The 27,946-nt window shown below is 45.5% G+C and overlaps 1 protein-coding gene across 1 annotated transcript; it reads left to right on the top strand.

Moving 5' to 3' along the window:
• Nucleotides 1–103: 103 nt before the first annotated feature.
• Nucleotides 104–27,946, top strand: CCT1 (chaperonin containing TCP1 subunit 1). The gene is made up of 12 exons (XM_084594939.1): nucleotides 104–283; nucleotides 980–1,065; nucleotides 1,213–1,341; nucleotides 2,947–3,044; nucleotides 3,649–3,759; nucleotides 4,385–4,566; nucleotides 6,629–6,755; nucleotides 14,117–14,292; nucleotides 24,318–24,441; nucleotides 25,218–25,410; nucleotides 25,731–25,894; nucleotides 27,546–27,946. Exons 1-12 carry the CDS (start codon nucleotides 214–216, stop codon nucleotides 27,733–27,735), a joined length of 1,650 nt encoding a protein of 549 aa, XP_084451065.1. The 5' UTR covers nucleotides 104–213; the 3' UTR covers nucleotides 27,736–27,946.

Raw genomic sequence — 27,946 nt, 5'->3', positions numbered from 1 at the left:
AATTATTTTGAGTGGTGAAAATTGTTATTGCATTTTAAATTAATAGCGTCACTACTGTAGTTCACCTAGCGTCAAACTGTTTGAGAAAAAAAGCCTAAAGCAACTAAAGTCAGCTAAAGTCAAGCCTAACGTTGGGTGTGCTATCGTGAGGCGTCTTTGTAGTGAGATTTTGCCGGTAGTTAAGTTTGTGCCTAACAGAAGTTATAGTTAAAAATGTCTCTCGGCACAGGGCTTGCAGTGTCAGGGAAGAGATCGTCAGGAGCATCTGTGCGAACTCAAAATGGTACGCTCTCAGTTTTCGTCGTCAGTCATACTCGTGTGCGCTAGTCATCACGTGTGAGGTCGAGAAATTTGTAGAGAAATTTGTATGAAAAATATCTTACTACCTAGTAAACATCTTGGGTGAGAAAGTACATTGGAATCCTAGATGATCGACACATAGTACATTATACTTTAAGCTCAAAAATAGCTCCCTGACTTTACCGAACTTGCCGGTGCTCCCGAACTTCCATATATGGCCGCTTCGTGCCCTACCTTGTACCCATCTACAACAGCACATGTGTCATAAACTGAGGTTTTTGCTTTCTAACATCTCACTTGAAGCTTCTCGCACAGAGAGTGCATTAAGGGGGTACAAATAAACTTGATTTTTGTCGCTATTCATTATGGGACGCTTTGCCTCTTGTTGAGCGTTTCAGAATGCCGTGGGAGGAATCTTACCATGACACTCATGTCGGCAGATTCACTTTTTCTGCGTATGGAGATAGCTTTGTACTTAATATTGAGCTATCTACGAATAAAGCGTGCGCTCTGTTAGCGAAGCTTCTAAGCGATTTGTGCTGCATTTACATACTGAAAGCTTGTCTCATGAACGCCTGATGGAAACGTGCTTGTTTATCATTGCTTCCGTCGTAAATTGCGGGTTTCTGTTTTTCACGTGGTAACTTCGGCCTTTTCTTTTTTTTTTTTTTTACAACAGTTATGGCAGCATGTTCCATTGCAAACATCGTGAAGAGCTCATTGGGGCCTGTAGGTCTCGATAAGATGCTCGTCGACGACATCGGGGTGAGTCACTCTCTGAAAGTTGATTTAAGCTGATTTGTTGCATTATATTATTTTATTCGAAACCATGAAGTCTGCATTGACACAGCTCATCATATAATGTCATCTTTCCCTTTTTTGTTTTTTTTTTTTTTGTTTTTTGTTTTTCAGGATGTGACCATCACCAATGATGGAGCAACCATACTGAAGCTTCTGGAAGTTGAGCACCCTGCTGCCAAGGTTTTAGTCGAGCTTGCGGACCTGCAGGACCAGGAAGTTGGAGACGGAACCACGTCTGTGGTACGGCTATCCGATTATCATCTTGAGAAATGCAACTTTCTTGTTTGACTATCCACTAGCTTATGCCAGTGTTCTGCAGGCAGACCTGATTAATAAAGATGGAAATTTATGTCTGCATGAGGTAGTGAGGCACACAATGAGTAAAGATCTCCAGGTTAAGATCTCTGATTTCAACCACTTCCTGTGGAAACTTGAAGGTTACGAAAAACGAATTCAACTTGGTGTAATCTTGTAGAAACAGGAAATTATAGACCTAGGTAGGACATTTAATGTGTTGAACTGATGATTGGTGGTGCATTGAGGTAGCATAGTGGACTTGAAACAGCAGCAGCTGAAAGTCAAGCGGGGAGATGGAGATAAGAAATTTGTTGCCACGAATGGATCGGGATGGGGTCAATTAAAACTGGAAGAAGCTTCTTTTTTATACTGAATGAAATCCTGCTGCTGCTTATGGTTATGACAAATGGGAGTCACTAATGTGCTGTGTAATTGAAGTGGACACAATTCAACATTTTGCTTTCAGTGATATGTGGTGGCTATCACTGAAAATTTAGGTCTATCTTATGCGGGTTGGTGCAAAAATGAGCTGCCTTTTGAATATTCAACATTGTTGAAATGCACTGTAGTGGCTCTCGATAATTCAGGACCAGAGCTGGATTGAAATCTTATTTGAATTAAGGAGGGCCAAATTAACTGGAGCATGCCCTAATTTACGGATGGAGCAGCCTTTTGTATTGTGAATTCAAAGTAATACCAGCCAATAATTCCACAATAGCGATTCATGGCTTGCATATTGCATCGAAAAATGCCACGGCTTTAAACATTGTAACTCTTTGTTTCTGAGCTAATGCATGGTGCACATTGTTCTGATGAGGGATAGGTTCAAACTTTGTTTCTATGTGCTATCATAGACCTCTGGCAAGCAAGGAGCCATTTTTTGTGTATCACTGTCACTGAAGACAGCAAAATACAACAGAAATCCAAAAATGAAAACCAAACAGCGATATACCAACTGCCGTGAAATATCAAGAACTGTGATGAGGAGTGATATGAATCTGAAATAGGACACAACTTTGTACGTCTGTACAGTAGAAGTTACGTACTGAAACAGCTAGTTCCAGGCATGTGTGGTCAGTTTGTGAGTACTTAAAAATTATATACATGTGCGAGTTATCATGTCATGTTTACAGCTTCTAATACACAGACAAACAGTTGTTCCCAGGCATATCTCGTCACGAGTTTATTGGTACGTCTTATCCCGGGGACGAGGAGCTTTCCACTGCAGTCAAAGGGTTAAGCATTGAAGAGACTTTATTGTGTCAATGAGCCTGCTGCAATGAGAAACATTAGAAAAAGGAAAAACAAAGTCTTGCTTGCATTAATTCTAGCAGCACTGCCAACACCTCTTAACTCTAAACTCTGCTATCTAAAAAAACGCTTATTAAAGGGACATGCTTTCATGTATAGCCGACTTGTCTCATAGCCTGAGTTGCTTTGGTATGTTAAGCTTCAGGAACCATCATGTATAGTCAGGGCACACAAATCTTCCACTTGGCCAGAAGCAGAATTGTTGACAGTTGTCTGTTCCGTGCCTTGTTCCGCCAGGTTCTGATTGCTGCCGAGCTGCTGAAGAATGCAGATGAACTTGTCAAATGCAAAATCCACCCCACGTCCATCATTAGTGGCTATCGTCTTGCTTGCAAGTGAGTAACTTGGTTTTTTTGGTTTCTCAAGTAGCTCCTGCTTTGGGCACCTTGCCTATTAAGTCCCAATAAGCTGTACAGATCAATAAGTTTCTGCTGTGCTTGTCGTTCTAAAGGGAGCATGTTTTGTTGGTAAGCTAAATTTACAGCACCAGCTGCAAAGTCACACGTACATTCTTTGCCAACAGTTCACAGAGCCCATGTGGTCTGCTTCTAGGCCGTGTAGTAACACTCCTTTATCATTCATGGAAGTCCTGCCCGTTGAAGGGGATAGGGCAAAAAGAATCTTACTTTCATGAGATTTAGAACACTAGAAATGCTTTGCGAGCCACGTGGTATGGCTCAGAAGCAAACCCATGGGGCTCTGAACTTTTGACAAAGGCTGTACTTTGTTCAAGCACGATGATCTCCATGCTTTAAAAAAGGCACTTTTGTTATATGCACTTCTGTCAGTCATAAGGGTAAGGATGCATGTAGTGTGATGTTCTGTTCATGGTGTAAAGGTTGGGTCAGATGATCTTAAACTTGTATGGGATGCTAACAGGGTGCAGTTTTCATAGTGACATTTGCTGACAAGAGTGCTGTGCCCTGTTTGATCTACCAGGGAGGCATGCCGATACATCCAGGATCACCTCACCACATCAGTGGAAGAATTGGGCCATGAAAGTGTCGTGAACGCAGCCAAGACTGCCATGTCTTCTAAGCTGATTGGAGCGTATCCTTGGATTTGGTGTGCATTCCAGTAGCTTTCCTGTGGGGGGCAGAACTTAGTTCCCTGGATGCTGTTCACTGAGGGTTGAGCATTTTGTGCTTCACAAGCTAGACTGAGACTTAGTGCCTTCTGATCTGCATCTTACACAGAATCTTGCACCTCTTTTGTGAGAGGGCTTTTGGCATGTTCATGCGTGCCTGCATCTGTTCCCAGTGATTACGAGAGGAGTGGCCTGAATCTGGGCAATGTGGAAAACAGTTCATGCTACACTGAGGGAACTGCCTGCAAGCACCGATTAGCGACTGGTGCGGTCACCATAGGCAAGCACTAAAAAAGCAAGTTTATAAAATGGCAATACAGTAATTACGTAAAAGAGACAAATTTTTGGCACCCATTTTCAGTAGGTGCTATTGCGTTTTTCTTACCATTTGCTGACTGTTTCATCTTAGTGTCCGTTGACCTAATTTAAAGGCACCCACCTTGCTTCTCTGTTGTCAGTTTTGAAGTGTTGGCGGACATAAATGAATTATTTCATAAGGAACGCAGAGGGCCAAGCCTAAACAGGCGCTCATTCGATTACTATAATGACTGAACTTTGCCCGTGTGCATCCTTGACAGCGAGCCACAGAGATTCTGACTTCTTTGCAAGCATGGTTGTAGATGCAGCCAATGCCATCAAGGTGTCTGACGGCAAGGGTGGTTTTCGCTACCCGATCAAGGCAGTGAACGTGCTCAAGGCTCACGGGCGCAGTGCTCGGGAGAGTGTACTTGTCCATGGCTATGCCCTGAACTGCACCGTCGCATCCCAAGGTATGCACATGATTAGTCAGCACGTTAGATCTTAGCATCTAGGGTAGTCTTATAGGTATTCTGTTACTTACTTTTCAGAAGCAGCCACAGCCAGGTTGCATTGATGATCAGTTCTGTGGCTTTGTTGTGCTATAGGCCGGAGTAAGGTTCTGTAGCAGGCAGAAGAAAAGCGATGCATGTCAAAAATATTAGTGATCAGCAAGTGCAACAAGACTTCAGCTGGTGCAAGGAATCAAAGGATATCAGACCCTGTGTCTGCTCTTAAATTTGTCGTGTTCATTGGCTCTCCTAATCTTAATGCTCTCTCTCTCTCTCTCTCTCTCTCTCTCTCTCTCTCTCTCTCTCTCTGTGCATGTGTATGTGTGTAACGCGGTAGTTTTGGAGCTTCTTTCTCCAGAAAATCCGGTGTTGAGCATTGATTTGTGATTGGGAAGTGTAGCATCACAAGACTACATGAGGTGAGGTGGTCGTGTTCCTGAGGCTTCTCATTTGAGATGGGAAGGTGAGGGGACCCTTGGTTCCCGAGCCACACACTACTTCTAGGCCATGCACACACATTCACATGGCTTAGGTAAAGGTGCGCTAAGAAGCATTTTGACAGCATCTTTTAATTGTAGGATTTGACCTACACTCTCCACGCATTCTTATAGACTTCGAATTGTTGCCCTTAGTGGCGGATTTTGCTGTTGAAATCAGATGAAGCATCCCAACTCCCATCCTCTTTTGAACTCCCTGCAGGGAGTAGGAGTTGCCCAACGCGCGGAGTTCATTTCAAGCAATCGCACGGTGGCTTGTCGCTATGCGGAGTGAATTTGCGATTATAGCACACTTGCATTGGGCTTGTTGTTTCGGTGATGTCCTCTCTCAACCACAAATATGTAGCGGTTATATCAAAATATTATTTGCATCCTATTAAAAACAACACTAAAGATTATTTTGGATGTCTTCACTGATTAGGACATTTTCATTGGTACCAGCAGCATGGAGAAGTTGTACCTTGCAAAAGCAAAAACTACTGCGATATTTTGATGGCTGTGGGCTTCCGTTATGACTACGTCATCTGCGTCTAAAACTATACACACATGAAAACCCAGAAAACAAAAGCAAAAAGAGAAAAGGGAAATTTTGCAGAATGCTACCTATTGCACCTTTAAATTGGGCTTTGTAGCGGATGGTCTGCCACATCGTGTCATCGTTTATGAGATGCTAAGCAAAAGGGCATGTAGGACATAGAGGCACAAGTGAAGGGGTTGCGGATTAAATGAGGAAGAAAGGGCATGTACACGAATGAGGATGTTTTCCCTTCAGTTTTCTCTCTACTTTTCAAGCGTTGGGGCAGTTTATATCTCACAATGTCACAGATGTTGGGATGGAAGCAAAAATACTGCAAAGAAAGACAGTTTCATAGTGGCCATATGTGCTTTGAGTTCTCGCCGAGCTAGCACCCTTGCAAATTGGGAGAAAAAAGAAGTAAGGGAAGACTTAGCTTATCCTCAAAATCAACTCTCCCTTTTTTTTTATATATATATATAGCAGGGAAGGTTATGAATAGAGGGCTTATTTTTGATCAGGTCATCATTGGCAGCAAAACCTCCCACAGTGGACTCTTCGTTTGACTGCTGATACCAAGGTCGCTGGTTCTGTCCTGGCCGTGGCAGCCATATTTCAATGGATGTATATAATACAAAAATTTGCCTGTAACACTATGGTGTACAAAGTCAACAAACAAGCTCAGATGGTCTAAGTTAACCTGGAGCCCTCCACTGTGACATTTTGCACGGCATTTGTGTTGCTTTGGGATGTTAAATGCCGTAATTGTTTTTCTCTGGTAACATTGTAGAAAAAATGTGGACAAGCAAGAAAAGAGGAACAACGGGTGCACTGAATTGCCAGTGCTGTCAACAGTAACATATAATTAAACTAACTTGCCCTAAATTCCTTTCCTGGGTACACCAGCATGTGTATTGGACCATCCGGATGCTTGTGCTCTGTCCTGTGCCTGTGGGTGCCTGTGCTCTAAGCCACTCGTCATGGGGACCTCTGTCTGTTTGCTGGTGTGCAGCCATGACCAAGAAGGTGACTGGTGCCAAGATTGCCTGCCTGGATTTCAACCTGCAGAAGGCCAAGATGAGCATGGGGGTCCAGGTGCTGGTCACAGACCCCAAGAAGCTTGAGGCCATCCGCCAAAGGTGGTGTAATGTTGGCTGTACATGCTTAGCTAAAAGGGGAGACCCGGTGGTGTAAACTAATTGTGGCAACTTTTATTATACATGGATGAAAACAGCACACCGAATGTGTTTTTGTGTGCTGAACACAAATATGCAGTCTGTTTTTACCTATCGTGTCAATTTTGAAATATTTATTAATTTATGACTAATCATTCTGCCTAAGTTTTTAATAACTTCCTGAAAAAAATTATTAAAATTTGATGTCTGTGTTTTACGAAAGCCAGGGTGTGCAGCTGTACCATTCTTTTAATTTTTGCTTTCCCGGTATATAACTTATAGCCTCATCAAATACACTTATTAAGTATGAAAATTTCAATGTGAATCCATATAGTTCAATTAAATTTGTAAAAAGAAATCGTAAGTTGTTTAGATCTTATTGCACAGAGCATTTTATCAGCTTCAAAATGCAACAATAATTATTTATATGTGAGTGCTACATCTGGAGATATCATGGGCAACAGTACATGCAGAAGTCAAAAATCGCGTTTTGAGACAACACGGAAATAAGTTTCGAAACGCGCTGAGAGTTTATTTATTATAAATTGAAGCTCAGACTTCAGCTTATCTTTTGCTAGAAGCCTCCAGGCACATAATCACAATCAATTTCTTTCCCTCATTTTCTTTTCCATCACTCGCTCAAAATTTCAGCATCTGTTGCACACATTAGAGCAGCTCTTTCATGGCTGGGAGGCTCAGCGTGGTGAATGGCGTCTCGTTTCCCAGCGCTTCTTCGAAGTCCCCACAACAGAGATTGCTTGCGGCGGTTAGCGGATATCGTAGAAAGCCTTCACTGGTATTGTGCACATGCCACCGATCCTTCCATACGTGCCCTGCACTGGCTTGTTGGGCTAATCGTTGCTGGTGCTGGCATCTCCGATGGTTCCTTGCATATCCAAGGCCGCCGTTTTCGTTCTTTAGCGAAGGCATGAGCCATTCGGAACTTCCGTTTTCAACCAGCCGTTGTGGCGGAGAAACACAGTAGCAGGGCAAAACAGCGGACGACGCTCTTTTGTGCAGCAGACAGTGCTTCCCAGCGTCCAATCGGGGCGCAGGATTCGCTCCACGAGGTGCGAAAACTACTATGGCGTTCGAGATTTTAGTATTTTTTGCAGTGGACTAGCTACACTGTTGCCAGACTGAGAACAGTTTCCCGCTAGAAGCAGAAAGTAGAAGAGTGCAGCTTTCGAATGATAGCAAAATGGTCGTGCTCCGCTGCACCGTTGCTGCAGGTTGCAAGGTTGAATTCAATCAACCTTGAGGTCTTTTTATGAGGGAAACTTATGAGCTTTCACTCGTCTAACTAGGTTCAAGCCGTGTTTAAACCCCCACGATGTATTTTCGTGCCTGCATCCATGTGCTGCTTCCATTGAACTGAAACTGTGCACTTGTTATGCATTGTTCATAGTCCATGCAGTGAAGCATACTCAAAACACGACGGGGCCATTTGTGAGCAGGCACTACCTCTATTGTGTTGCACTACAAAGAGGATAGCGGAGGCCTTTACGATCTTAATGAAGTTTTACATTGCCCGTGTGCTCTCAAATTTCTCCAAAATGCTGATGTTGCTGCTAAGAAACGATTATAGTTCTGTTCCATAGCTACTCCAGAATGCGCACTTTGTGCTTCATAATTGCTCAAAAACGTATATTTTCCTGCTCCAAGAGCTGCTCCAAAGCCTGTTTTACTGTTCCACCCCTGATTCATAGTGCTTCTATTTGAAGCAACCTGCATGCACGGACTGGTGACCTGCGCTATCGGATTACACAACTTTGTATTTTAAGTTTCCAAACAAAATGTGGGTAGCGATGAACTCTGGTCGGGGGTGGAAATGCTGCTCCATTTGCTCCAAACTGCTTTTCCTGCTCCAAAACTGCTCCAAACTGGCTACCTCGATGTTCCGTCAAATTTAGCAGCACAGGGGACTATTAATAATATTTCCTCCTAAAATGTGATTCGATGCAATTTGTTTTATTAGCAGCGAGAAGCACATGGGACAGTGGCATGCTGTGAGCTTCGTGTACACGCTCTAGGGGCTGCTGTAGTCGAAACAAAGGCAGCATAATGGTGGCAGTTATAATGCACCTCATGCTGACCTTAATACGTATAAAAGTTTCATAAACAGAAGAGCATAGAGTATAACAAATTTGGAAGTAAATTTTAAGGGGGGACACCCCTCTTAAAACTTTTTTCCTTATTTATGGGTGGATCTGACTGAAACTTGCACCATTAATGTACTTTTGCATGCTGATTTCAAATATCTGATTAGTTTTCTTGTAGATGAAATAGCTTTCAAAATATTACCTAATTCATGTTCTTCGTTTGGAGGTGAGTTAATTACTAAACACTTTATGGCATGAGGAGAATAGCCCTGCCAGAGTGATCTAGAAGGATCATAGAGTGCCGCTAGTCATGAATTAACGTGGTAGAAGAATTTGAACCAAAGTTACAATAAGTCAAACTTTTATGAATAAAAGCCCAGGTTGGCACCTAAGATTGATAATTAATTCTGTAAATGTTGCCGCATAGTAACTGTACATATTTTTGTCCTACGGCACTGTCAAAGGTTTTCTCTTTCTAACAAGACAAGAATGAGAGCTATAGCACAAATAGACTAAGAGATATCTCTCCTCCAAAATTGCATCACCCTCAAAATTGCAGTTTTGAGAAAACGAGGAAAAACACTTCACAGCATGTAGGTGTAAATTATGTCAATGATTGATATGTCAACAAGATCAGAAACAGGTGGAAAGTGATCTGAAGCGAAAATTAATGGCCTATGCCAGTTTGAGCCAAAGTTACGCAATAGGAAACGCTTGAAAGGAAAATTCCATTTGGGTACCGAAGACAACATAACCTTCTCAGCAAATTTTCTTTTGTCGTCACTGCATTTACCTTGGTTTCATGAGACTCGCAGGATTCCCTTTCTAGAAAAAAATTTTTTAAAGCAATAGCAAGAACAGGACCAGAGATATTGATCTTTAAAAAATGCAACACTACCAAAATTGGGGGATTGTCGGAAGCACTCAAGCCTGACGGCATTTAATCAGGAAGGGCAACCTCAAAGACCTCATGCTATTAAAATGCACCAGGAGCATAGTCGGGGTGCATGCTGTCGCGGTGTTTTCTTTTTTCTGTTTTAGCAACGCCAAGCGAAGCCGCCCGCTTCTTTGCAGAACGTACGCTACGGTGCAAGTCCTTTTCTTCAGCTCTCCTGGACCCAGTTGCTGTCACATTTGTACTGCATTCTTGCAGAATTGCTGCTGCTGTATGCTTGCAGCCGGCATTGAAGCGCAGCACAGCTTCTGCTGTGGCTGCTTCCACAGCAAACAGTGATGAGTGCCGCTCTTTGTGGATCAAGGTCCAGATGACCGAGTGGAAGCTTTCGTTCGAGTTCTGGGTCTTCCCCCGAATGCACCTCTGCAGCAGGCTCTTCTCTGATAAACGACTATAAACAGGCAAAAGAGCATCAGCCACATCTCTTGGCAGACTGTAATTGTGCTTTGGTGCAGGCTCCTCTTTTGCCTTTGCAGCGTTGTGGCGGCACCATGACTTCTCACCGGTAGGACACAAACTGTGTTTGGGGCAGTCATCAGTAGATGTGATGTGGTAATATGTCGCCATCACAGCTCGCTGCATGGCATCCACATCACCTACATTTGATCGAAGCGCTCGGCCATAATATATTGCCAGCTTGTCAACTAGATCAGCTGTCAGCCTTCCTCTGCCGCCAAGACTTTGCTTCCCTGCACCCTTGTGTCTCTGCAAGAGGTTGCGCAAAGCTGCTCCCATACGCTTGTGCACGTGATTTATGCAGTCCTCTTTGACTATTTCAATGTAGCCATAGATTGCAGCATCTTTAAGAGCACTGAACGTGCGACTGTCCCCATTGCATAGCATGGTTGTGTAGCGCATGTTGTGGCGCTGCAGAGATCTTTCAAACAGAATTTTGCCAGCCTCTACTTCCATTTGACCAGCCTTGGAGTTGGTGTTTTTTTGGCACTGGTGGCGTGATTTCCAAAGTTCGTAGCCGTCAGTGTTTGGCTTGGGACCAATTTCGCAGCCCAGACAAAAGTTTGACAACACCACATAATCAAGCACGTAACCAGTGAAGAGTTCCACCACGGCACCGACGCCTATATGTGATGAGTGTCCGCGCGTCATCCATGTGCCGTCGTAGCACACGGCAATGTTCCCCCTATGCCCAAAACACAAGTCATCGTAGACCTTCGCCACTGCCTGCGCGGCTTGTGCCATAGCGGTCGTGGCGGCTCGGGTAGCAGCGGGTTGCAGTGTGTTCTTCAGATGCCGTTGAAACGTCTTGTTGTGCATCCCGCGCCGCGACAACCCCATCGCCGAAAAGATATCGTTCATTGCTGTCTGGCCGTTACCGGTCGACAGCATTGCTCGACTAGCCAGAATATTCAGCTCAAAAGGATTGCACCTTTTCTCGCCGTCAACCCTCCGCGAGTTCCACTCGGCCGCAATCTCACCGCAGTTGTCGCACAGCACGATCAGTTTTACGGCGAGGCCATAGCTCCGGTCGCTGGTAATTAAACGCACGCATCCACGACACGTTTTGCACCGCACGGCATCCAGAAGGATATTCACAATGCTGAGGTCAATTACCGCATAGGAGGCTGTTCCGTCCGCATCTGACTCTGCGGACGCACCACTTGCATCGGCGAACAGCGCGGTCTTTCGTGCCGTCGCCGGCGTCGATACCAGTCTATCAAGCGTAGCCTGCTCACGGGCACTCACTTGAGTTATGTCACTGTTAGTGACAGGCGCGGTATCAATACGTACACGACTGCAGTCGGCACGAAGAACGGCGCCGTTGTCCAGCGGAATCGGAGAAGCGTCGCCGCCCGTAACGTGATCGTCACACAATCCCGTAGCACTGGCACTTGCTTCTTGCACAGTATGCAACGAAGTCGCATTCTTAACGCGTTTCTTTGGTTGCTTTCGCCCGAACTTGTGCAAAGAGCGGTACTTCTTCGCGCCTGGCATGACTCTCGCGTTGCACTAGCGTGGTCGGCAGAAAGACAAAATGGCGTCACTGGGAGTCCGCATTTCAGGGCTAGCTTGCCGGAACCAACCAAACGACGCCATTTTGATCACGTGCCTTAACCGGCCAATAGTAGCGCGCGCTGCATGCTATCTTTTTGTTTGTTTTTTATGGGGAAGGCGGAGCGCACAGGGTTGCTTTCCGAAAGAAAAAATAAGCCGAAAGCGCGCGCTTTCGAACGAGACCAAAATCGCCGCGGTGGAGCGCGTAGTTCTCATGCGCCGGGCGATCGAAATTGGGTGTCGTTTGTCCACAATTTAAAGGGCAGTGGGTGTGGTACTGCATTTTTTAATCGCTATAACTTCATAAATACGCGGGGTATAAGGATGAAAATTTGCGTGCAGATGTGGAATGGTGCGAGGAATACGAAAATGAAAAAATTGAAAATCCGATTTTCAGGCCGATTTTCGGTGCCAAAGAGCCGTGTCCCCCCTTAAAAAGCCACAACAAGCGATTGAAGTGAAATAATTGGGAAAAAATGTTTTGTGCACTTGACATAGCACCTTCCCCAACCAAGCCTTTTGAATTACCGGTGGTGAGAGAAGTGAGTGAAGCAGTCATGGTGGGTATCTCGAGCCGTTAGGAAAGTTGTCCAACAGCACAGAACAACCCGGTTGTTCTAAGGGTTCATCTGTGAAAACAAGCAGGTACTTCATCATCGCGCCTGTTTGTTAGTACCAAGCGGGTCACGCCTATATCAGACAAAAACATACTTGAATCGTAAATGGGCGACACCACAAAGATGCCATTCTCTAGACATATTCTCAAGAATGTTAGAAAGCCATACAGGGCCTATAGACATCTTCAAAATTGGCCAAAGGGCGCTGCCCTATTGGAGACTGGGCTGTGCTCATAGCACAGGAAAAAGCTGCGGATTCTCCCCCCACACCTGCTTCACATCCCAGTCAAACCGGTTTCTCGCAGGGTCATGAAAAGGTTTATTGCCAACGTATTTAAAATAAGAAAGTGCCGGTGTTGCTCAGGTGAAAGCAGAAGCCACTGGCACAAGGCTATGAAGCAAAAGAATCTGAAGGAGGAAAAGGCTACCTTTAAGTGTAGTATATGCCCTGGAATTTTTCAGCACAGGCATAGGATCAAAGAAGATATGCACAAGGAGAGCAGAAATATGCTGGTCATTGATGTGAACTCCAAACTAATGCTCATGCTTGAGCACATTAAAATGATAGACTCCACGTTTCAATCTATCATGCCTAAATAGTCGAACTTGGTTCATTTATCACATGTAGAAGCTAGCATTTGGTTCGCTTCCAGTCTTTTCCAAATTGTTCCACAGGTCACTTGTGTCGGCTATTTTAAATATCTGCATGTTTTGGCTGTTTGTCCTGTCTTGTCAGAGAGGCAGGTGCAGTCAGCAAAGCATAGAAAGTTGGAACAGAAAGAAATCAAATCGGGTATTTTTTTGTCAGAAACAAAAACTTACAAATATTAAAAGCATTTGGCCCTAGAGACATGATCCAAAACATAGTTCGAATGCACCAAACTCTCATTTTATTGCTCCAAAGCTGCTCCAAATTGACTTTTTTACTGCTTCCTGAGCTGCTCCAAAATGCTAGAGTCTGCTTCCACCCCTGCAATGAACTTCATAACTTTTAAACCCAATCCCAGTTTTCTATTTCGCGAATTTTTCAGACTGTTCTATTCGACAGACCATTTGCCTGGTCTTGCCGACTCCGATATATCTCAGCGACTGTACCAGCTTTCAGGAGACATGACTTGCAGCACAGTTGAGTGACTGGGAGAAGCGTTGTTTTTACGGTGGATCCTCTAAAGTGCACGGTCGACACAGTGACCGCTTGGTGGTATTCTGTGCTTATCTTCATGTTCATCTTATTTGGTAATCTTTTGTGCGGCACTCTTGGAGCTGGAGGGGTGCATGAAACCATTTTTAGGGGTACTTTAGTTCACAAACTTCTAGCCATTTTTCCGTATACCACAGCCCTTCCCCTCGCTTTACATTCATACTTTGTCATCATTTTTTGTATAAAGTAGACCTTCGTATGACAGTCATGGTCACATTCAAGTAAATATATTACATGCGACCATACTTTGGTGCTTCAATTTTACCTTACCACGTTGTGCCTCGTCCCGACATCCACTAGGTCATGCATAGATTACAATGAAATAGTGGTGTTGTGCTCCGCTTACTTTTTGCATCATCTACACGAGCTTCTATCTACGCCCTCTCATCAGCACTGGTGAATGGTGCTTTATCTGGGCGCTGCCGTGGCCTTTGCAGAGAAATGGACATCACCAAGGAGCGCATCTCCAAGATCTTGGCCGCTGGTGCCAATGTGATCCTGGTTACAGGGGGCATTGACGACCTGTGCCTCAAGTACTTCGTGGAGGCTGGTGCCATGGCCGTGCGTCGTTGCAAGAAGCAGGATCTTCGTCGCATCGCAAAGGCTACAGGAGGTAGTGCCACGTTTTTTGACACTTTTCCTGGCGACATACAATAAAATCTCGTTAATTCGAAGTCATCTGGACCGCGAGAATTCTTCAAATTAAGAGGGGACACCGCTCTTAGAACTATTTTTTTTTATTGTGGGCGAATTTGCACCAGATTTGCACCACTTATGCATTTTCTCGTGCTCATTCCAAAGCTACAAACTGTTTTTACCTAATGCAGGTAGTTTTATATATATATATTAAGGAAAACTGATCTTTTGCTTGTAGGAAGCATAGTTAGGAAACATAAGGTCTTGAGGAGAAGATTTTAATCCTTAAATAATCTGGAATCACAAAGGATTGCAATAAAGCATAAGAGCATTCTAGGATACTTTAGAAGAAAGTTGTGGCTTGTCAAACTTGCCAAAGAAAAAGCTAATTTTAGTGGCTGGAAAAAATTATTTATTTTGTTAATTTGGCATACAAACTGGTTAAAAAGCAGTGTTCTTTCTGGTAAAAAAAAGAATTATAGCAATAGCTGCTCTAGAAGCCATATCGCTCCTCCAAAATGGTGGCTGTCCAAAATTCAATTTTGAAAATCAGCGAAAAATGTTTTTGGCATATTTTTGAATTACCAAGGCTAACAGCAACTCGCTAAAATGAGTTATGACTGGTTTTTGGTGTGGATGCACCATTTCCCATCGAGATAATTGCCCTGAAGCTCGGAACAAAATTTATTTCGACAAGGTTTTAGATTCCGCATGCCGCTCGTGACGCCATTTCGCATTCGGGGCTGCCACCGCGCCTTGGTTGTGAGAACTGAACGTCGCTAAACCAGCTAGGCCTAACTACGCGACCTTTTCAAAATGGTCATTTAGGTGAAATGCTTTCAGAGCCCAAAAGCAGCGCGTGTTTCGCACAGTTAAACACGCGCAGTTTCCTCCCTTTGTTTTCCGCTTCGGGTGTTCGCTCACGAACGCCAATCATGACATGGGAATAGCCTGAATTGAGATCTTTCAAACGAGACCAAAATGATGCCGGCGAAGCCAGCTGCGTTGGACTCACCATCTCCTGCGCAGAGTGCATTGATGGGGTCACAATACTCTGTTCCTTCTTTGTCATGCGTACATTGGTAGTCATCGTCTGCATCAACAATGCTTTCACTGAAGAAACTAGCCTGATCAATGTGGGCTCCACTTGTGTCCAAGCATACACCATGAGGCATATGTCTCCGAAGAGGTTGATGGAGTTCTTGCCATTGTCATAGCGAAGGAGCACACGCTTGAGCAGGTGGTGCTGATAAATCTTCCTTTGAAGCAGCGAGGCTTCCCAGTCTTCCCCACAACCACTAGCGGCAGCTTGTATTTACCACACATGTTCGTGCCAAACAGCACAGTAGTCCTGTCCTTAGCCTGTTTTCAACCCTTGACTGCGGTGTCCTTCACTGCGAATGTTTTTGTTGGCAGCATCTTATAAAAAAGTGCAGCTTCGTCAAGGTTGCAAATGTAGTCTGCACCATATTCGCTAAGCAGTGGTACCAAAGTGTGCTTCTTTCGATTCTCGACAACGCTCCCGTTAGCAGTGCTGCTCTCACCAGAGACGGTCAGAAATGCCAAATTATTGCGTTGTTTAACACGGCTAAACCATCCGGGAAGGTGGGCTGCGTTTGCTTTCTGCAGCCAGCATAGCAGAAAAGATTTCACATCTTGATATGCGCCGCACTCGTGACCGCTTCGAAGAATGTGTCTTGCCGTAGGCCTCTAGTACCTTCGACTTGTTGCTCAGTATTGTGGGCAACGTTGAGAAGGGCACGCCATGCCTTTTAGCCAGCTCTGTCCGGGAACAGGCATTCTTGCCTGCTTCTTGGATCAAGCAGGACTTCTACTTTAGCTTTAAAGTCCTGCACTTCGGCATTTCGTTCACCACTTCTGCACAGTCTAAAGCACAAAGCTTTCAACTCTTTGCCTGGTTTTATTACTGGCCTGACCCACTGTGGGGTGTTAGTGCACTCAAGCCATGATATGTCAAACATCGTTGTCATGAATTATTAACTACATTTAAATATTCTTAAGGGGAGATGCGCGTCGAAAAAGCGAGTTTTCCGAGTAATTTTTCAGTTTTGAGTTTTTGCCTGTAAAATTATCTTTGAACATTTAGCTACAACTTTCTAAAAGATCAAGGCAAAATTCGATCGTGAAGTTAGTAAAATGTCCATTTTATTCAACCACGGTGGCTCGAGAAAGTGCTATTTTCCGCGCAAATCGTCAATTTTCGTGCGCCTATACCTCGAGAACGCCGCGTCGCCCGCCATTGCCATTTGCTGGGAGAGGTTGAGAAAGCCTTTCTCTTGTAGATAGCATCTCTCGCAGTTTCGTATCTCAGCTGCAAATAATAAAAAAAAACGTTTTCCGCGCACGCTTCGAGCGTCCCTACTGGACCTTTTAAATCACGTGGTGCTCTAGAGAGGCCACCATTGGCCTGGACTGATACGACGCTGTGGCGAAGCCTACCTCCTGCTTTCGTTTTGTGCAGCATCTGGATCGCGCTACATCGTGCTCTGCTAGTTCTTTTCAGCGGCATTTTAGCATTTGTTGAGTTCGCGATGAACGACACGCAAAAGCGCAACTTCCGAGCTCGAAAGTCTCGGTCGAAGAACCCGTACCGAGGACGCCGTCGCGGACCTCACCGGAAAACTGCAGCGGGAGACGCATGCTAGTCCTAACCAGGCCAACGTGCACTCGGACGAGATCGATGCCGTGGTGAACTTTGTGAGCGCCTCGGAGGTGAAGATTGGACTCTTCAAGGAAGATAGGGCAGCATGCGGTCATCGATATTCTACGAGTGTTGCGATATGCGAGATTAGCACGCTTACGGTGCTGGTAAGCGGTGCTGCTTGCCCTACGTGCCGCACCTGTACCCCTGCGGTACGCGAACCGGTGGAAAAGCGAAATGGGCTTTCGGCTTTTCTTGAGCTGCACTGTGAAAGTAGCGAGTGCCTAGCATCAGTGCTTTCTGCTGTGCACACCTCGAGCCGCGCTGTGCCCGGTGGACTTGCCAGTGGAAATCGGGACCATCGAAGCGGAAGCTCTCGCGACAGCTTCGCCGTCAACGTGAAGGTGGTGGTGGCTGCGCGTGCGATTGGCATCGGACACGAACAGCTGTCGCGATTTTGTGCAATTCTTGACCTGCCGAACCCATTACACCACACGAACTTTGCTGCGATCATGGTGCGGCCATGAAAGCAGTGGCAAGAAGTTTCATGTGCTTTTGTTGTGTTTATGAAAAAATACAGATGTTTGAAACTTTCAAATGCAATTTTCTCCATTCGTGGTTTTCAGCATTTTTTACATTTTGTGCAACAAATTTTGAGTACTTTCAGTAGTCAGATTTGGATGAAATTTTGCGCACAGCCTCTTCAAAGTGTGTAGAATGTTGTTATCTACCTGGTTATAAAAAATCTCTTGAACTTTTTTTGAAAAAAATTCAGAATGTTGACACATGGTGCCCAAAATATACACATTGGTGTTCCTGAATTTTTTTTGCAATTATAGGATAAAATGAATAAATTTGAAGTAGCTTTCGACATACTATATTACCAAAGCAACATAATGAGCTATTGCAAGCTGGTCTAAACATGCATTTCATTATCAAAAAAGTGTGCACAAAAGGCCCTATATTGTGCTTTTGCAGACACTTCTACACAAGAACTAATAAAGATATGTGGAAAGTAAAAACATATTTGGAATCAGCATTAAAAACTCTATAAATGGCCAATGTTTCATAACCATAGGTTCAATATTAAAGAAAAAGCGTTTTCGAGGAGCATCTCCCTTTAAATATTGATACAATATTGATACAATATAAACAATTTATAATAATACCAGATATAACAATAAATCACTTATAACAATCAACTTTTTTTAGCTTTATCAGTGACATATTTGATACAGCGGTAGAATTCTGGCCACCCTGTAGGTATTTACCATGAAAATTGGTCTGAATGCTTGATGAAGTATGTAGCCGAGTTTTCTCTACTAGTTGCTCCTGGACGGAAGGCATAAATTTTTATAATTCATGATCATGAAACAAATTCTGTACTTCGGTCATATTGGTATTTTTGTCAAAATATTTTTCTTTCATGACGCTAAGTGATCAAGGGCTAAGTGCACAACTTTTCTGCAGTAAATTAGCATCAGTGCACTTTGCAACACCTGCAGTGCAGTAGAGGACATACGACGCCTTGACATATGCTAGTATGATGAGAGCAAATACAGTTAAACCTCGATATAACGAAGTCGTAAAAATCGGCACTTTACTTCGTTATAATGAAATTTCGTTGCATCGAAATTTCGTACCTAGCATGCGGAAACATTACCAAATCACTTGCCAGTTGTAAGCACTCATCCTTTATTTTCTCTGAAAGTAATCAGTGACTTTCTTTTGCGTCTGCTTTGCAATCGGAGATGGCCTCACACTGCGTTCATAGGCCGCAAGGATTGCATTGCATCTTGCTGCCCATTCGAACTCGCGTGGCGCCGCAGAATATCAATTGCGTCAAGCACTTCGCGGCTGCTCGGGGCATCGTCGTCTTCAGCATCGATATCGCTGCCTGGGTCCTCCTGCGTGCTTCCTAGCACATCCTGCACGATGGAGTCGTCGGTAACTTCCTCGGTGGCAACGACGCAAGAGTCTGCGTAGAGGAAGTCTTCCAGAGCGACACCGTCAGGAACGGCCCCATCACTCTCCAGGCACCTCCATGCTTCTTCAAGGCCGGCTTGATCGCCTTCCTCGCCATCGAGCGGAGCCCTTTCATTAGCCTCCGTGCTGTTGTCTTCGGAGGCACTCGCTGCTGCTGCCACGCCGTTCTCAAACCCGGCTTTCCGGAAGCAGTTCTTGATAATTTCCTTTGATGTCGCCTTCCACGATGCGGAAAACATCTCTAAGGCTTGAAAAATATCCACCTTGGTGGGGCATTTTAAGCGGAGATTGAGCAGCAGCTTGTCGATCAACCGGCGACGATACGCACACTTCACGCTGTTGATGACACTTTGGTCGAGCGGCTGAAGCAGCGACGTGCAGTTCGGTGGAAAAAACTGTAGCTCGACATTGGTAAGCTCTAAGTCGTCGACGTGATGGGCGGAACAATTGTCCACTAAGAGGCACACGCTGCGGCCGCCATTCTTCATATCCTTGTCGAACGCCCGGAGCCAGTCACGGAAGATGTCGCGGGACATCCACGCTTTCGTGTTAGAAGTGTACTCCACTTCCAGCTTCCAAGCGTTTCTGAAGCACTGCGGCTTCTTGCTCTTGCCAATCACAAGCGGCACTCTGTTATCACTGCCATCCATGTTGGCGCACAGCAGAGCAGTTATGCGCAGTTTACTCTGTTTGCCACCATGGCAGCGATCACCTTTCAGTGCTAGCGTCCGATTCGGTAGCATCTGATAAAATAATCCAGTTTCGTCCGCGTTGTAAACGTCCGACGGCTGGTATCGCGTCAGTATTGCTGGCATTTCCTTCTCCAGCCAACTAGCGGCTTCAGGCACGTCAGCCGACGTTGACTCCCCACACAGCAGCCGTCCGACGATCCCGTACCGGGCCTTAAAACGGTGGAGCCAACCACTGCTTGCCTTGAATGAATCCTTCTCGAGCAGGCAACCGAAATCCTTTGCTTTTGCTGCAAAATTGCGCCACTTACCGGCACATTCTGCGCTCTGGCGTCCATGAACCAGGCGAACACAGCCTTATCTACGTCTTGATACGTAGCAGGCTTCAATCGCTTACATTGGGCGCTCGTTCCACACTTCACTGAGCTGAGGATAGACTCCTTGGCTTTCAAAATTGTTGAAAGCGTACTCATGGATATGCTGAATCGAGCCGCTACGTCCTTCTTCTTTTCGCCTTTCGAAACTGCGTCCAGAATCGCCTCTTTTTGCTCAAGCGAAAGGGCTTTCCGCTTGCCACTCATGGCGGCGACGCACGCGGGCATACACGAGGGCAACCAAAGCAACGCCTGCGATGTATCCAGCACGTGTGGTAGCAGCGAGTGAACAACGCGACAACGCGGACAAAGGAGTACGGCGGCGACGTAAGCCGCGCAAGTGCGCAAGCAATCACATGGGTTGGCAGATCCAATGAGAGACGGGCGTGTAAGCTGACGCATGCACAGCAAAGAAGCCTGGGAGGAGTGGGGGGAGGAGTGCGCCGTCGCCGGCGACCGAGCAAAAAAAAATAAAGACAGGCCCGGACGGGGGGAAGAGAGAGGGTTGCTCTCTCTCTCCCGCTTGCTGGGAGCGAATCCGCCTTTTGCGCGAGGATGTGGCGCCATCATGCGGGAAGCACATTGAGCGGCAGTGTAGCAGACGACGCGAAAGCGCACCATACGAAAAGGCCACGCCAACGCAGGTAGAAAGCGAAAGCTTCCCCCCTTTTTTGGCCTCGGAGCGGAAAGTAGTGACAGTGATTGCAGCATATCATGTTCACGCAGTATGGGGGAAGGTAGAGCGTTTTCACAATCCACTCGTAACGCACGTACGCATATACTATCTTCGTATTGTAAGAGCGTGTAGCGCGGGCCGTGTTCGACGTGACAGAATGAGACGCTCTCAGCGTGCAGGTTTTCGGCAGACAGGAGAGCGTGGGGGCAGAGAGAGAGAGGGATCTCAAAGGGCAAAGCAGCCAGGGGTTTGTTGATGCTGCAGAGCTAGGTGGAATCGTCTCCTGTGACTTTGAGCGGCGCATATGCGCGGGGTGTCTTGAGTTACCGAGCACAATGCGGTCACCGCGGCGCCGGCATGGTGCAATGGGCATCGCTTCCTCCTCGCGTCATCTACAACCGTGCAGCTATAGGATTTCATCCACGAAGATCGGCAGAGAGTCACATATACACACCCCGTGAAAAGGGCATTGTCCCGGCCAGAATGCACACCTGCAGGAAACGCGCTGCATTTTTCTGGCAATGGATGATTCAGAGCTGTAGCCGGTTTCTGGCCTCAGGAGTCAGAACGGATGTGGTCGCAGTGGTGAAAAGGTTCTCGATGCGCAGAGAATGGTCATTCTGTTGTGAAAGGATCTCCAACATTCAGTTCTGCCTCCGCTGCGATTTCTGCGGAATCAACAACTTGGTGTCACATGTGAATCTCCTACATATTGGATGCGCATCTCAGTCAGGAACCAACCCTGTTCTACGTCCAGAGCGATCCACTCTGCAAGTGAACGAGCATGAACCCTCCAGGAGACTCATTTATCGTGCCGGGCGGTTTCCTTGCCGTTGCAAACGGTTGGACGAAGACGACGATTATCAAGCTCCCTAACGAAGTGCATCTGATTGCGTACATTAAAGTAACAAAGTCCGGATGCTTTGGCGTGCACGAAGGCGAGCCTTTAATTAGAAAAAAAAATACTGTGCGTCGTGCAAGTGTCAAGTGCGTCATATGCTCCGAGCGGCAAAAACACAAATACTACAGGAATGTATGCATCTAAGCGAAATAGGCATGATGAAAAGTACCTACTGGAGTTTTCACCCAGGCTGTAGCGCACCAGTGATAGCTGCAATGAGGATTTCTTCGGTGCGTGATTGCTTCAGTTGCACCGGGGCCTGAAGGCGATGTATTTTGTCCCTTCTTATCTTTATGTGCGAAAGAGCTAGGTAGCTTAGATATCACAGGCGGCTGTGTGCGCTAGGCCGTAATATTTAGCATGTTTTATCGTGACTGCCACCTCACTAATAAGGAAAAAAAAAATACGGCGTTTTAATGCACTGCCGTTCGCGAGCCTCATGACCAGCTCAACCACTCGGCTCGCTAACGGCGGTGCATCACAACAAACACCCTATTTTTTTCTTCTTTTTAGTCAGGCGGCAGTCGGGATAAAACATGCTAAATATTACGGACTAGCGCACACAGCCACCTGTGATATCTGCGCTACCCGGCCCCTTCGCACATAAATAAAACAAACGAGAAAATACATCGCCATCAGACGTCCCGAACAATGCTCATTGTGGCTATCACTGGTGGGTTACAGGCTTGGTGCAAACTCCGGTAGATACTTTTCATCATGCACATTTCCTTTAGATGCATACATACCTGTAACGAAGTGTTTTTCGCACAGTCGAGAGCACGCAGTCGGCTGCCAAGGTCGCCCATTCACGTCTTGACGCTTGGTTGCCCTAATCCAAGCTTCACGCCGTTGCAGGTCGCGGCTCGCCGAAGGAAAGCTAACAAAACGCGTCTTGCATCCCGGCACGCCTCGAGGTGGTTGGCATCGTTTTACCGAGGCTGTGAACGTGACCGCGCCTCCAGCCCTCGTGCGTTGGCTATGAGTGCGGCGACGAGAAGCGCCGTCGACGCCGCTCAGTGTGTTTTCATCAGTCACCGCTGGGGCTTCGCGCATGCGCAGAAAACTCGCGCAAAAGGCGGATCATGAGGCCCATCCGCGTGGGTTACCCAAGTCACTCACGCTAGCACCGCTTTCCCCGCGGCCGTCATCGTCACGGCGACATTTGCCTTCCGGGTAAATTTTTTTAGGATACGCGACTTCGTTGTAATGAAATTGCAGCAATATTACTTCGTTATGTCGAGGCAAAATATACATGGTTTCCAAAGGGGAATAAGTTGAATATGCCTTGTAACTTCGTTATATTGAGGATTTCGTTATATTGAAGTTCGTTATATCGAGGTTTAACTGTAGTGGCTACTATTTTATCTCATAAGCTTGTGTAACAAGTTGTCACCTTGACTTCAGGAATCCTTGGTTGACAACCTAGGTGTGGTAGAAGGTTCAGTAATGAAAGCCTACTTATAGAAATCTCCCATATAACAGACAAAAGCATCTCCCTATTCAATGCAGTTCCTTTATTTAGAAAATCGGAAAATCCGGTCGTTAGGCCTGGACAGGCGAAAGGAAAAAAAGAAACAAGGACACACCCACATCTTCCCATGCATGTATGCTTGCCTACTTACTTGTGATTAGGGAATCTGTTAGAACAGTGTGAATCATCGTAAAGAGCATGAACACTTTATTACAGAGTGCATAAATAGCCGTACAATAACTGAAGCATGCATAAAAAAAGTTGGGAAATTCACGTTTGAATGGCAGCCGAATCTTGACAGTCACTGTGAGTGTCACTTCCGCTGGCGGCAGTCCTTTTGCGTACACGAAACCAATTGGCGACTGGATGAGCTGCAGGGTATCCCCAGCCTTGATTGATAAAATCGTAGAATGCAAATGCTCATATTTTTTCATGAGTCTTCCCTACCTTGAAACTCTGCATAAAATTTTGTTGATCCTGCTACTTCGCATCGAGAGCTGTCACTGTCCTCTGGCTCTGTGACTGCTGGGGCAGGCAACGATTGTGATGATGATGATGATAGCACTCATTTCCTAACCGCACGAAATGCCGCCTCTTGGATTTTACCACGCCAGTCTGTTTTCAGCACTTACACCTAGTTTTCACGTCATTTTCTTCTTGGGCATTTTTAATCGAGCGTTCAGACAAAGTTTCGTTATGAGCTACGTTTTGTTATATCTGGTATCATTATAAGCAGATTGCACTGTACCTGTCTGCCAGAAAGGGGTTCAACTGTAATAATTGAATTTGATCTGCCATGTGTGAAAGCCAGATAGAATACACGGCGTCCCCCTGCACCTTTTGAAAGCATTTGGGATTCCCAGAGTTTGAAACCATTGCGAACCCGAGCTTTGATCGGTTATCTGTTCCCCAAAGTACATGCCTTGCCCATGCCTATTTCTTCTTGATTCCAGCTAGGATATTTTGAACTCGCGTTGGTTATCTGTCAATTTTGTTTCTTAGTTCTTAGCGTTATTCTTAAGCGCTTTCATTTTCCTGCCAGTTTCTGTCTTCATTCATGTCCTGCAGCTTCACTTGAGTCACGTTTGGTTGTATTTTCTTTCCTCTGAAACTGTCTGATCACTCGTTTATATTATATTAGTCCCTGTTCATGCTCCTTTTCCGGGGCTTCCGAGTGAGCGAGAACTCTTCGACTTGAATCTCTTCTGAGCGTGCTTTGAGATGTTGGTGTCTTGGCTTGCAGCCCAGCTGCTGGTCAGCTTGGCCAATATGGAGGGTGAAGAATCCTTTGATGCCACCATGCTGGGAGAAGCCGAGGAAGTGGTCCAGGAGAAAATTTGCGATGACGAGCTGGTTTTGATCAAAAAGTGAGTGGCGCTGGGCTTGTTGCATTCTGCAGCCTGCCTGAAGGTGCATTCGATTGCGCATCTTCATTTCACTTGCTAGGATTTTTTGCTGTTGTTCGAGCCGCAAAAACTTTGTCGCAGAAGCTTTGCATTTCTAGGTAGATGCCAGAGCTTAGTTTACTAAGGTGTAAATGCATTGACATGCTGGAGATGAGCACCATTGATTGTCCTTCAATAGACTAGAACTTCAGAACTGATCTCTTCTGAGCGTGTCATTGAATCAGAGTGTTTACTGGGGTAGTGTAGTGCAGAAACACATTCAATGGTAAATATTGCATGCCTACAGCATCATATTTTCTTTTTTTGCTTTGTGAACTTAGAGCAATGGTTGTTTTATTTGTAGATAATATTGCCTTGATAATCCAAGCATGTATATTACATTTTATTTATCTTGTATCTGTAATGCATCTATATTAAAAAGTTCTCCAACTTCCTGATGAGCTAGTTGTTTTTATGCATGAAATTCTTATTATTACATGAGGCAACCAGGTTTGTGAGGTCCCCACGCTCAGACTTTATATTTGCGTCTTGTTCCCAATGATTACAAGAGTAGTGGCCTGAATCTCTTCTGTGGAGAAAACTCCTCATGCTACACTAATGAGGGAGCAAGTCGCAGACAAAGTGTCTAGTGCTAGAAGGTGCAAAAGTGCTTTATTTTTACAGATTGTGTTGGCTTGATAATACGAGTACGAGGAAACTGTCAACATTCCTTCTTTGTGCTTCCCATCTCTGGACAGGCCAAAGGCACAGACTGCGGCATCCATCATCTTGCGCGGCGCAAACGACTTCTTTGTGGATGAAGTGGAGCGCTCCATTCACGACGCTCTGTGTGTGGTCCGTCGGGTTCTTGAGTCCAAGACGATGGTGGCTGGAGGAGGTGCCGTCGAAGCTGCACTCTCCATCTATCTTGAGAATTTCGCTACTTCTCTGGTAAGATATCTGTTCATTATTTGTTTTCCTTTTTTAGGCACAAAATTCTTATGGCATCAGCCAGCCAGGTTTTGGGGGGCTCAAACAGCTCAAGTTCAGACTTGTGCATTTGCAACTTGTTCCCAACGATTACAAGAGTAGTGGCGTGAACCTCATTGTAGAGAAAACTCTTCTTGCTACACCAATAAGGGAGCAAGTCGCAGATGAATTGTCTAATGCTAAAAAATGAGGCAGTGATTCGTTTTACTGCAATGGTTGGATTGTGAGGCCAGTCTGGTGTACCGTGTTGGTTAATCGCTGTGTGCTCTCTCTTCCGGCAGAGTTCCCGTGAGCAGCTGGCCATAGCAGAGTACGCCCGCTCTCTGCTGGTCATTCCCAAGACACTGGCTGTCAATGCTGCCAAGGATGCAACTGACCTGGTCTCCAAACTTCGGGCATACCACAACAGTTCTCAGACCAAGCAGGACCATGCACAGCTGAAATGGTGAGTGAACTTGTTCTGCAGTCCTCCGTTCATTCAAGCTATGTCATGAGCGAGAGCATGACTAAAGGGTGGACTACAATGAAATCTTGTCATGGGAAAAATAAAATATACGCTACAACCCCGCTGTTGCGTTCCCGGGTGCAGTATTTTCCCAGCTGCTACTTTGTTGTTGTCGAGTCCTGGCATGGCTCCCATGGAGCTCTGTGCATTAGAAACCCACTGTTACATCGTAACTAAGTTGATGTTGCCACGTGATACGTCGGGAACAGGTATTGAAAGCCGGCCTGAGTGACGAGTGTCGACTGTCATGTTTGCTTTTAAAGTGCTTTGGCTTGCCGCTATTGCTGTTTTCAATTTGTCATATTTCCCGGCTCTCGCACTTTTTTTTTCTTCTTTTTTTTCCTTCTCTGTCCCATGAAAAATGTATTGGCGTGGTTGTACTGTATTATTCGGTAATCATATTATTCGACACAGGCTCCAAAATGCCATCAATGAAACATACTTGGCACGGAGCTTAACTTTAATCGCATTTATCGCGACACTTTGGAATAATCTGTCACTTTGCACTGAACATTTTGTTCCTCAGTGTCCGGAAGCAAGCTTTTTCTGAAACCCTAGATTAGTCGCAGTTTCATTGCGTAGCTCTGTGCCGTCAACAAAGACGCAAGGAGTGTCTGTACTTTTGCACTCTGCTAACTTCCCCCATGTGTCAGCCCCCGCCATGGTGATGCAGTGGTTAGGGCGCCTGGCTACTGTGCCCAAAGATGCAGGATCGAACCCCAGCCGCAGCAGCTGCTTTCTGATGGAGGCGAAAAGCAAGGCACCCACATTCTGTGCGATGACGGTGCACGTTAAGGAACCCCGGGTGGTTGAAAATTTCCGATGCCCTCCACAACGGCGTCTCTTATAGCCCGAGTCACTTTGGAATGTTAAACACAATAAACTAAACCAGAATGTCACCACCGCAGGAGATCACATCAAAAAATAAACACTCGAAGGTGTTATCTGCGCAGAATCTTGTCACGCTGCCAAAGTCAGTGCTGCAGGCAGCGACAGAACGAAACTGTCTTGTCTTTATAGGGCGTCGACCAGGAATGAAAAATTAAGCTCTTATAATGTTGAAAAACATGTTGAGCGGGATAGCATCAGTGAGATTACAATGTATATCATGTCAAAGACATAGCTGACACCTAAAGCTGTGTTCGATAGTGTACAGTTCTGTGAGCCTTCCAGGCAATCTGATTACAGTAGAATCTCAGTGATGTAAACCCAGCTGGTACGAATTTCAGAACTATACGAATTCAAAAAGTGGCACTGATTTGAAGGCTGCGTTTATTGAGGAGATAAAAATTTTGCTAGAGTCAGCGATTTATTGTTTAGCAGTTATTTACAGCGTGACTATGTTATGTGAATAAATAAGGTGCATTCGAGGCAGAAAATTCTTAGTAAAAGTTGTCTCCAAACAAGCAATAGCTGATGCTATTAACTTAAGTATCTCACCAAATGGCAACTGGCATTTAAAATATGCGGATGCAGGCCTACATGGAAGTAGAGACAATAGCACCTTTGGCAGCATCCTTTTCGTGTGACGTTTAGCTATCAGCTGTGAAGCATCAACAAGGTGCCAACATAGCGCCCTCATCTTTTACAGGGTTGGCTTGGACTTGTATGAGGGAACAGTGCGCGACAACCAGAAGGCCGGTGTTCTTGAGCCAACAATTTCAAAAATCAAGTCCCTCAAGTTTGCCACTGAGGCGGCCATCACCATCCTTCGAATCGATGACCTCATCAAGCTTGAGCCTGCCCCCTCAAGCCAGGACGACAGGGATGAGTGCATGTAAAACTGCACAACCTGTGCTTCCTTCACCCAGTACACCTCCAGCGTGCACCGTCAGTGGCAAGCTGTAGATATCACCACGCAAAAGCTCGAAACATCTTGCAGGCATTGCTTGCTTGGCTTTGTGATCGAAATAAGTTAAAGCACCTTCACTGGCCACTGCTGAACAAGTGGTGTTGCCAACACGAATAAAAGCTTTTCTTTTCTTTAGAAAA

The sequence above is a fragment of the Amblyomma maculatum genome, chromosome 1, assembly GCF_055883805.1.
Source record: "Amblyomma maculatum isolate TAMU_Amacu chromosome 1, ASM5588380v1, whole genome shotgun sequence".
NCBI lineage: Eukaryota > Metazoa > Arthropoda > Arachnida > Ixodida > Ixodidae > Amblyomma > Amblyomma maculatum.
Note: the sequence above shows the minus strand (reverse complement) of the source record. Positions and strands in the feature narration are given on the sequence as shown.

Excerpts from the sequence above, each read along its gene's own strand:
- CCT1 (XM_084594939.1), top strand. The coding sequence starts at position 214 with ATGTCTCTCGGCACAGGGCTTGCAGTGTCAGGGAAGAGATCGTCAGGA. Across the intron at positions 4,567-6,628 it reads CTGCACCGTCGCATCCCAAG|CCATGACCAAGAAGGTGACT; the intron begins GTATGCACATGA and ends GCTGGTGTGCAG. Across the intron at positions 6,756-14,116 it reads CTTGAGGCCATCCGCCAAAG|AGAAATGGACATCACCAAGG; the intron begins GTGGTGTAATGT and ends TGGCCTTTGCAG.